General features: G+C 34.2%; 1 protein-coding gene across 4 annotated transcripts in view; it reads right to left on the bottom strand.

The window, feature by feature from the left end:
• The window catches only part of LOC124354803 (protein lingerer), a 47,475-nt gene extending 41,524 nt beyond the window's left edge, over positions 1-5,951 (bottom strand). For 2 of the 4 annotated variants that reach the window (XM_046805522.1, XM_046805523.1), the window contains exons 1-6: positions 5,748-5,951; positions 4,312-4,392; positions 3,418-3,525; positions 3,077-3,311; positions 2,415-2,675; positions 1,576-1,635 (exon numbers count right to left, since the gene is read on the bottom strand). In XM_046805522.1, coding sequence (XP_046661478.1) covers positions 1,576-1,635; positions 2,415-2,675; positions 3,077-3,311; positions 3,418-3,525; positions 4,312-4,392; positions 5,748-5,885 — 883 coding nt within the window. In that variant the 5' untranslated portion in view covers positions 5,886-5,951. The remainder of the gene's footprint in view (positions 1-1,575; positions 1,636-2,414; positions 2,676-3,076; positions 3,312-3,417; positions 3,526-4,311; positions 4,393-5,747) is intronic. The other 2 variants (XM_046805525.1, XM_046805526.1) reach the window with 2 other exon arrangements.
• Positions 5,952-12,089: the final 6,138 nt, after the last annotated feature.

Genomic DNA, 12,089 nt, shown 5'->3' with positions numbered 1-12,089 from the left:
CTCTTTATAAAAAAACTAATAGAACTAAGTTACTGCAAAAATTATTAAGATATTATCTTTAATATTCCCAAAATGGCGGACATTAAAACATTGTAACTTTGAATATCTTAAAACAGCAATTTTATCTAAGAATTACACGAACACCTTGTTTAAAGAATTTTATAACAAATCTAATGACATCAAATCATAAATAACTGATTTAGAGCAGATTTACTGTGACAACACATGGCCCACATTGAGATTCTCAGCGAATAGCCAATAATAAAAAAAAATTAAAGACTATTAACATGTTGACGAGTGCGCACGGCATTTGCCGTGCCCCTATGACGGTCCATACTGAGTGACTCATTGACCAGTGACAGACTGTTAGGGAGTAAAACAAAAAAAACTTTTAAATGTTAATAAACTTGTTTATTATAGTTTAAATGTATATAAAAATACATTGTAGATTGTTAAAAGCAATATCCTCGTTTTAAAACTTAGCTAATATGTGATACTGCTCAAAACAAGGATATATACAAAGGGCGACCTCACATGTTGAACATTCATAGCTGGTTTCTTTTCTTCTTTGTCCAGTTCGAGTAGTGTGTTTGAATGCACACATAGCACTGCCTGAGTAGTTTTCGCTTCTTAGGGTTATTCTGGGGGAGTGGCCTTATAAAATGGCGACCTTGGAGGCGTAGCGGGTCTTGTGTCCCGCCTCCGTAAAATAGTTTTTTAAGTTATCACCAGGTGCCACCACGATACAGGACTAGCAACACTGTACAGAGACACTATTAGGAACAACTGAAAAGTTCCAAAAATCTCCGCTAGACGTCACAGTAAGTCAGTGAGAACGAATTGACAGTCTTTAGTCTGCAACGGAAAATGCCGTGCCTCCTCATACGGGACCAAACAGCAAATGCCGTGCGCACTCATTTGGGTATGTTTTGCTGCACTCGTCAACAGGTTAAAGGCAATCTCCAGAATATCTTATGCCATTTGTTGTTATTTAATTTATACAAGCTATTCGTGTACATCTAGAGTAAAATTGCTGGTTTTTAATATATTCAAAGTTTTGGCCGCCATTTTGAAAATATTACAGATAATACCATATTTCTTGCAGTAATATTACAGACAGACAGATAGGAAAGTATGCCCTGGAGACCAATGTTCATATGGTGAAATGTGTTTGTCTTGACTTGAGCAATAATGTGATATAACTTTGTCTAGACGGGACACACTGTATATAAGATTTGCAAATGTGGCAACAGCCCAATATTTCAATAAGATTTATTAACTCAAAAGTACTTGCTCTGCTGTGACTCCACCTAGTAAAATTAAGAAATCCGGGTTTGAGTCCTGGTGTGGCAAGAGTCTTCTATATAATTATATAAACATCCCCGATTAGGCTTTATTGTATTCTATGCAGGATTGAGAGTGTGCATCAGCGTTTGACTACCAATAAATAACCCAGTATATTTGTTTCGAATTTAAATTTTGACAGATGTACTATTTACTACTAAAAACGTTCCTATAAAAATAGTTATCCTGAGTTCTGGTAAAGAGGTAAAATTTCCAGGAACAATACTATACCATTTTTGTTTTTGAACTCTTCCGCATCCCAATCTTCCGAAGGTCCATTATCCCAATTTTCTTCACAACAAACCATGGAACGGAAAAAATTTTAAATAAATAAATGTTGAAAATACTTTTTAAAAATCAGCATGCAAACTAACCCACCACCACAAGAATTACAAACTAAGAAAAGGAAAATAGGAATATTACTAAAAAATATGGTCAAACAACATACAATAATGGCCACAACAGAGTAATCCTTCTGTGTAAACACTAACTAATAAAAATACATAAATAAGTAATACAAAAATTAGTCGATATAAAATTGATACATTTTTAGGGAAGTGATAAAAAATCAATGTCAATCATCTTTAAATAAATAGCTAAAAGAATAATTTTGTTGGATTATAAATTGTTAAATATTTGTAGCTGATTATAAGTACATGCTATTGTGAACTGCTACAGCACGAGGTATGGATGTGGACAACAGGGACAATTGAAGACACAAAACTACAATTTTCATCATCATACATTCTGCTTAAAAACACAACTGTATGTCAATGCATTACAGCAAGTTACAAGAAACAATAAAAATAAAAAGAAATTATACGACTATTAAAATGACTTTAAAAGAATTGGAGGAATTCCTTAACATTTGAAATAAATTACACATTTCTTTTTATATAAAAAAATTATTTTTCCAACAGACTTAATGATTACTTTCAATAACAAAGGTTATAAATTATTAACAATCAATATTAAATTTATTTGTATTATACCATCACTGTTATTATCTTATTAACTTTACACTTTTAACTGATATTTTTGTTTTAATGGATTGAACACAAAGCACTTACCCATTTTTTCACCTGACGCATCCTCTGCTGAAGGATTGTTCCAGGTGTCAATGGATCGTGGGAAGCCCTGTCCAGGCTTGTCTCGGCTTTGGAAGGTACGGGAGCCTAATCTACCCCCACCTCGCCCACCACGGCCCCCCCGTCCTGGACCATTTGACATACGCCCCCCTCTTTCTCCTCTCCGGCCCCCACCCGAACCCCGTTCACTATTATAGTTGTCTTCCAAATTGCGCTCATTTTCTTTGTTCTCCCTTCCTCTCCCTGTAAATATCAAAATTGTTAAAACATAACATTTATCCATCATTCCACTGTAAAATAATACAAAGACATTAAACCATTTACATCTTATACTTCAATAATTTATTACAAATTGTACAGAATATACAAACCTAAAATACATTATTACAATTTAATACAAAAAAAATTAGTCCCAATTTTAAACTGTCTAAATTGAGTCATGTCTTGCAGGATCACTAATTGGATATGACTTCTTTTTAATGTTATGGCAAAAGACAGTTAAAATTGTAACTTGTATATACAATACAATCCACATATTGATAATAAATTAAGGATTGTATGGTTTTAAATCTCACTGCTCAAAATTTGGTTTGTCTTTATCCATTCATTCTCTTTCATTTATAATATTATATGACTACACTTACATCCTCTGCTCTCCATGGAACCACGACCACGAAGACGGGGAGGTCCACTGCCCCGTTGTCGGGGCCGCTCCCTTCCCCGTCCCCCCGTTGTAGTTGTGCTCACTTCACTCTGAGCCGGCTCCCAATCTCCCTCCTCTCCATTCCCTCCCACGTGGTTGTTCACTGGTCCTTCTGCCTTATTAGTGCTCGCTGTCCTATTTTTTTTCTTTTTCATGACTGACGTTGACCACATAACCTATGTAAAATGCAGATATATTAGTATAATACCTTAATATTGTTGAAATTTACATTTTGATTAATGAAAATTATTCTCATCTTAATTTTACACTATGAGTACATACCTTAGGGCTCCCCTCAAGAAGATAGTTGATTGCTCGGTTGACGTCGTAATCGCAGTCATGGAGCGCCGTAAGTGCTTCATCCTCTGTCTTTTGGGTTAGATCCATCACCTGAGACAACCATTGCATGCTGTTTATAAATCTATACAGTTAATAATAATAAATATTATAGCCTCTATAATGTTTAAGGTATTCATCCATATCACCCTCAATTACATCAATAGTCTACGTAAAAAATCACGAGTTCACCCTAGAAGAACAACACAATCAACAACTTGGATTCAATAGTCTTCAGGCTCAATAATACTTGTAGTTTTAATACTTTTTGTTTCCACAATTTATCAATTATCCTGTTTAACATTAGAATCATTGTACATGTAAACATAAAATGTTATCATTCCATTTTATAACCCAAAGGTTAAACAACACAACCTCATCTCAACAGAACCCCAGTAAGAATTTACATTTGAAACCCATATTGCTACAACATTACAACGAATCACCCAGTATTCATACACTGTACAGAAAGATCAAGAAACAGCTTATCACAGAAAAAATTAACAAATATAAATACAGAAGGTAAAACAAGCATACTGGTTTTAAATGGCACAATCAATTGAAAATGAAACCAATCTAATTGTACTATCCTAACTTTTAAAATGTTTGAGTTTCACACAATAAGGTGACTTCCAGTTGGAAGTTGACCCGACAGAATGTAACGAAACAATCATCGCACAGATGGACATGGTTCTTTCTGATACCAAGAGTAACCAAATTACCAAGTTTCAAGACTCTAGGACACGATTTAAAAAGAAGACACTGTCCGGGTCATTAATTAAAATATAATAAATTGTGTTCCCATAATTAATAATGAAGCATTGCAGTAAAAGCAATTACCTGTTTTATTATGTCTTTTGATACCAAATCATCCTTCTTTGTGTCCATGATCTCTGCCATCCTCATCTGTTCTGCTGTCGGCTGGAAATATAATAATATAAAACAGGTAAAATTGTAATTGTTAAAAACTAAATAAACATATAACTGTATTTTCACAATAGACAATATTCTTTATTTACAAACTCCTGGAGAATTGTAAAAGTCATTACTATAATAACAAAAGATGTATATTTACAACGTTTATATCTGGTCTTCAGTTTACATCATATTACATAAATCCTCTTCCAAGATACTCTTCAATAGTGTACAAAGGATTTTGCAGTAGCTACTTCTTTACTTCACTCTTGAAACTATTTGCTATACACTTCTTGAATTTTTACCGTTACTTATAAACACAACCAAAATCTATTTGAGCATATCCGTAAAACATATTTGGGAGGCTGAAGGCCATTGTAATGTTTTAACTACTCTAAATGTAAGAAAAACTGTCATTAAAATATCATAGTGTTTCACAGATTTTCTTAGTTAGGCTGTGATATTTCCAAAACCGTTTCTTAGTGAGCACCTAAGAAGTAACACAACTGGTGTACCAAATTTCGTGTGTGTGTGTTTTTTTTTTATTAAGAATTTTACATGAAATCCAACTGTAATCTCACATCAAACAAAAACCATTTGGATGGTGATATTTTCATAAACATCTATACACAAATTAATTAATTAATATTTCTTTTAAAAAATGTAATGTTTAAATTTTTACCCATTTATAACAAAAAACTACATTTTTTGCATAAAAGTTACATTTCTGACTCTAATGCTTATAATAAACTTGTTATTACTTACATTATGTACATTAACGCATTTACTTTGAAGTGGACCTACTATAGGCCATGTGTAGGCCAAGTATTACATGAACAAACGCTTCTGGACCATGATGAGATAAATGGTCTCTGTGCTATCAGTACTGGAATAAACACCTATTTTATTGTGTGCAGTATATGTGAAAGGTCGACCTCTAATGTAATTACACCACTGATAAGATTTCAAGGTAGTTTTTTGTTTAATTCATATAACTTATAAAATTTTGCTTAAATTTACTGTGTACCAAATCCCTAGCGCAATGGAAAGGTGTATATACTAGCACTAAACATATTACATGGTTAAAAATGCCATAAACCAGAAGTACGTATAAAGTATTTTTAGAAAAATTAAATTTTGTCTTATCTATTTAACTGAAATTACAGGAACCCAAAGAACATGCAATCTAAACTTCCCAGAACACACTGTGTGTAAATTACAAATATAATATCTGTCATCTAAAGGTGAAAGTTTATGCCTATCGACAAGCAACACAAATTTTTATAGTCTAAGTCAAGTTTGGTAATATTTAACCACAGAATTTATATTAATGATAATTTTAATCATTTCAGTATACTCACAACTTGAGATTTGTCCAACCCTATTACTTTAGGAGTTTCTGTCTTGTTTACATCCAGCTTCTGTGTTTTGGGGGTGGATGTTGCCTCCACTTTAGCGTTCTTCCCACCCCTTGGGGTGGAACGGGCTGTTGCACTCATCCTCTTGCAAACTATTTTACACTATTTACAATGTAGTTACACTGAAACATACAGAATACAATTTATGAAAATCTTCACCTTAACTGAATATTGATGGCAAAAATTTCTCGTCAATAAAACAACACGCAATAGTTTTACGGCTTAAATACATTAGAATTTCCATTATCATATAACTACCATTTGAATTATAACACTTAAAAGCTTTTTAACAACTTGTGAATAAAATACAAGTTGGGAAGAAGAAAAATCAAAACAATTTTCTTAATGAAAGGATAACAAAGTTTTTCTATCAATAAAAGTTACAAGAATAGAACACTATAATTGTGCACTCAATATAATTTTTGAACCAGAAGGTAAAATTTTACCGTGTAGTGCCTCCATTGCCATTCTCTCATTTTATGGCATCTCTTTTATCACCTATTTTCGCCGACATCTTCATTAAATAATATGAATATAGAGCCACAGTTTCTTTGACACAATCCAAAACGGATGACTGAGATACATGGATGACAGGAAAGTCCTCCTCATTGGAGGAAAACACATGTTGGTCTATGTCTAAATTTTGAATCTACCCATAAAAAAATCTGTCAAAGAAGTTGGATACTCTAACCGAACAGAGACCTTGTCTTCAAACAAAGAAGGGTTAAAAGAAGAATTAAAAATGTTGTCTTTGACCTTATACAAAATGAACATCCTAAGAAAAATGTTTTGCCAAAAACCAAAATAAAGTCTTATGTTTACAATACTATAGTTTTTGCATTCATTACTGAATACTCTTTCCAAAAAGACACTTTATGTCATAAACTTTCTTCGTACATTGAATGTAAAAGTTCATTTTTCAAGAAGGATCAATGAATGTTGGTATGAACTGTGTGGTATGAACACCATACATACAATATACAGGGTGCCCCATGAGTAACCCATAACCCAACAAACTTCTCATGTGGTTTCCTCTCATCAAAATAATGAAAATGGTTCATATAAACATATGTCCGGAAACGCTTTGTTAACAAGCTACAGCTAGTGAAACATTTAGCCCAATTTTCTAGGAAAGGACATAAATAAAGCGAAACTAAGGTTTTTCATGGCATAGAAATAATTTTTACATTTATTAAATTTTATGTAAAATAAACTGAAAAATTGAATAAAATACATCCCAGACCTGTAAGACCACCCATTTCCGAGATATCAAACAAAATATGCAATATTCGATATTGAAAAACTTAAGATTTGAAGTACATTAATTTCATTAAATGGGTAATAAATACTTTCTAAATATTTTTTTATAAACAAAAACCACGTTTTAGCAATCAGTAGTTTGCATAAACTACTGTTGATCAGTTGTTCACGAATTGACGTAGCAGATTCACCACAATACGAAAAATAAATATAAAGAATATGAATTATAGCTAAAATATTATTTGATAAACTCCAGTAATTTGTTTATCTATCTATATTTCTTTGTACAAAAACTTGTTAGTGATCTGTAATTTGCGTACTGCCGATTAGCTGTCGTCCTCAAATAAACTTATTTAGATTCGAGATTCAACTTCTACACATCACTAGTTGTAATATTATAAAATCGTGATTTTCCAAGAATATTTTAAACACTCCGGTTAGTATCGGAATACAATAAAAAATATTGGAATTGTTTTGTCCCAGTAAAAATTCCAGGGACATTATAAAACTTCAAACATAATCCACACCTTTGAAGATTCTCATTGTTGGTGCTCTGGTTACAATCCCGTGAAAATACCTTTGCTACAAATATATCCCACTGCTGGACAATATATGAAGAATGAAAGTGCGGTTAATTCGTTATCTGTAGAATAAGTAGACACCAATACAAAACAGTACCCACCATGGTTGATCCCAAAATACGAGTACAATTAATGTTATCAATTAACATCTCTCTTGAACATTGTGTTTGCCTTTATGACAATGCAAAAATAGAATCCCCCACCACAACACCTGTTGTTCAAGTCACAATATGTTTGTTAGATTATAGACATAAGACTATGAAACACACAACATAAGGCTCCTCATACACGTTGGACTACAACAGTTTGAATTGTCCCACCGATCGTCACGTGCGCAAGGAAGTCGTTTAAAAGACATAGTTGATCGGAGAACTGATGGGATTTTCACCAACTGTTGTCATCCAGTCAATGTTACTCTGACGACGAAAGCTACACCAGATTCGTGATAGATTCAAATGGCTGGCCGTCTGCAGACTGGTGACTATATTGAGATGTGTTTACACTGGCAAGTAAAGTTGCAAGAGAATTTACACAACTACTGTTGCATAATGTGAATAAGATAAAAGTACTTGCAATAGCTGAATCGATAATTATTGCAGGAGTCAATATGTAGTCTATTCACCCCAAACAGTGACGTCTCTCCAATGTTTATGATTGAAATTTGCACTGCTCTCCAGTCCTTGCAAACAACTGTCTGACACTGTTAGCGTAGAGTTCACGAGAGCTCTTGCACCTGTTTAGACTAGCGATTTTTACTGTCGGACAAAAAAAAACGCACAACTTCTTGCCAGTGTACACGCAACTAGTTCATGGATGTAACTGTGATATCATCACTTTCTGTATTTTACCCTATGTAATCCGACAATCAATCGGATAGTGTGTGTGAGGAGCAATTGTTAATAGACGAAACTGAGTTCTAGGCTGCAATATAAGAGGTAAACGATGAGCATTTGAACAGTAACATTTTAAATGTTTGTATTGTATATATGGCGAATACAACCGCTAACAGCACACCGCAGATATTGAGACCGAGGACCAAGGTGATTGGTCAGCTGACTTTAATTGTTTTATAGAAGGAATATTACGTGTTGGGGGAGGGGTGTCTTCCCGCGACACAGGGATAGAACTAACCAAGACAAAGTCTAGGTCCTGATTTTTGGAGATATTAAATTTTATCTTGATGTCGTAAGTTCTTAGAGAGAAAAATGGTTTAGAGATTTTCCAAGTTCTACAAGAAGTTTCCCGGCAAGATGGATACCCAGTAATTATTAGATTAATGATTAAAACACTACAAGGAGCATGTTTACTTTAATTGTTAAAACACAACTCTATGTCACAATGATAAAGTAAACTACTTACACCATTGTAAAGACAAGTGTTCACATGGACATAAAGTATACTAAGTTTATGTGGGAAAGCAGAATGTATTAGAATTATCAAACGGGCTAGTATCAAATGAACTTGGTGTAACAAAGGCTGATTCAACTTTGCAAATTATGTATTGAATTAGTAATCAGGTAAACAAATAAAAAGCATTACAACTTCTAATTGTACTGAAAGTATGATTTTGAATAATAAAGCAAGTTACCCAATTTGCCAATTAGAACTGGACTACTGCATTATTGAGTCATATAAAAAATAGGAATATTTACAATCCACTTTCCGGTAGTATCCAGTTTAACACAGTATGCTAATTAGAAATTATCAAAACTACTTACTCAGCCAACTGGTAAAAAACTGTTAATAAGCTACTGTACAATAGTTACTAAAATCATTTCATTTCATATTATCTTTACCTACCAATAAGATTAATTTATAAAGTCATTTATTTATTCTATAGATAAAAAAATACCTTCAAGTCTTATAAAGCTAATAATCAATATTTTAACTTGCATACACATCTTGACATCTATTTATCTACGAATTGCTATTACTTATTTCAACTTTAAGAAATCAAACTGGAACTATAAAAAACCAAACCTTTGGAAAAAAAGGTAACCAAGCATAGTGTATGGATTTTTAGACTGGGTGTCCCTTTAACTGCTGGTCATTTTTCCTAACACACTTTATAAGATATGGTTTAAATGGTATTTTACTATTAAAAGCTACTATTATCCTGTACTAATTAAATGCTTTGCATTACAAAAAATAACATAAATCAAATGTTAAAATTGTAGTATACGTATTGTAGTGCAAGTTTAAGCAATGCTGTACCGTCAGCGTGTGGCACCAACTCTCTCCATTCCCACACAGGTTCATCACTTCCTTCCTCCTCACTCTCCATCGATTCTTGACTGACTGCGCAAAGGGCAACTAGCTTATCTTTAATAGTAACGGTGGTATGCTTTCGCTTCTTCTTCTTCTTCTATGGGGCGGCCTACTGCCATGCACTTAAGCCTCAAGGGCCTTTTGTGCACCCCAGAAGCACACCATGAGGCCTACCAGTCTATGATTTCTGCAGTTCCACGAACCGCCAAAAACAAACAGGTCCACCAGGGGAAAAACACCACCCTTGTCCTAACTACCAAAGATGACATGCCACTCCCTTGCTATTGAACAACAATCAAAGAGCAAGTGTTCGGCAGTTTCATCCTGCTCATCCCACATTCTACAGAGCAGATTCTCCTGAAGGATGCCGAATCTGTGAAGATGCTTCCTCAGGTGACCATGTCCTGTGATCAGCCCTATAACTAGAGAAGACATTGATCTATTTAGTGAGAGAAGGTTAGACCCCACTCTGGAGGAAGGCGACTGTAGTACCATTCTGCTATTTCTCATGCCCAGATGCAACCTCCACCTTCTCTCATGTTCAGTGCGAACCCATTTCGAGACAGCCCCAAAGGATTCATACCTTGGAATATCGCAAAACAGTTGAGGGCCTATCATAATTATTTGACGCTGAGCCCTGGTTGGCCAGGGCATCAGCTCTTTCATTCCAAGGGATAACTCGATCCTTCTGAAGGTTATGACACAGAGTGCTTGACTCCATTGCAAATGAGTGGCGCGCCCTGTAGGCCTCGCTTCACTGCAGAAAGGTTGATAATTTTCATGAACAATACAGGCTGGAAAGTGTGTTCCCATCATAACTTTTAGAACTCTCTCCGGTTCAGTAATGTATATACTTTGATGTTCGATGTACATGTATACCTTGATCACCAAGCAGCGAGATGAGAATTTTTGCTAATGGTTTCTGAAGCCTTGCACACTATCGATGTCAGTGCAGTTTCTTCCAGGCTAATCTCTTAGCTGTATAGACCTTGCGGTTGTACAGTGTAAGTTTCGTGGTGGGTCTCCCAAGTTTTACCTCTACTGAATAAAGCCCTGACCTTCTTCCTCAAAGAGGCCAATTCAGAGCTCCACCAGGCTACTTTGGATCTACTCCTGTTGATAACAGGACAGCTGAGATCAACATTTGTACAATTGCAGAGGTCAAACTGTCGGCAGATTTGTCCAGCTGCAGTGTGTTGAATCCACACTGAATGTTATGTGCTCTAAGGTTTTCCTTGTATGATACCCAGTTTGTGTTTCTCAGATTACTCGCCATAACAGTCAGCTCTTGCACTTTTATTACACAAATAATCACAACAGTACAATTGACGTTTGTACTGAGACAACAGACGATGCACTGCTGATAACTGCAGACTACAGTGCAATGTGCAGCTGTTCTATGGAGCAAGTGTGTTTTTTTTTGTACACTGAGGTAAGGGGAGTACAGTCTGGTCGTTAGAGCGTTGATATGTCTAATGTGCACTACAAAAATGAACTATGGTGTACTGTAACTTCTAACTGTGCTTAGTATTTGCAGTTCGACACATTTGTTGCATGAAATACAATAAAACAGTCAGAAAACGTGTTGATAATTTTAGAATAAAATACACCCATTCTCATGCTTAAAAACGTGTTTTCTGTCATTACGGCTAATCCGAACTATCGCGTAATCTAAACTGGGTTCGGTCCCAATTGTTTTGGGACTACGCTGGTCATAATTGTTTGGTTTGATATTAGTTTCTTTTTTATTAAAATAAGATTTTTTTCTATTTTCTGTTATAATAGTTTTAAAATGGTTATGATTACCATTTATGAGAATATTATTGTATAAATTCTTTTAAATTCAAAAGTATTTTTTTTAATTTTAGATATATGTTGATAATGAATGATAGTTCTATCATTCAATATATTTATCAAAGACTAACTAAGTGATATAAAACCAAGTTCGCTTATCATACTTTGCATAAAAGTAAACATGATAAACTTGTTATTGTAAGTAGCCTATATGCTTTTAATAAGGAAAGTTTTACTTTAGCAACTTCACAATATTTATGTTTTCCTAGAGAAAAATGCGTAACCAGCAAAAAATACTGAAAACAAGATGTCGGACCAAATAACATATTTCAAAGAACCATGTAGTTATCTGGTTTTAAATCTTATAAATTATAAATTACAA

Source organism: Homalodisca vitripennis, chromosome 2, assembly GCF_021130785.1.
Source record: "Homalodisca vitripennis isolate AUS2020 chromosome 2, UT_GWSS_2.1, whole genome shotgun sequence".
Classification (NCBI taxonomy): Eukaryota; Metazoa; Arthropoda; class Insecta; order Hemiptera; family Cicadellidae; genus Homalodisca; species Homalodisca vitripennis.
Note: the sequence above shows the minus strand (reverse complement) of the source record. Positions and strands in the feature narration are given on the sequence as shown.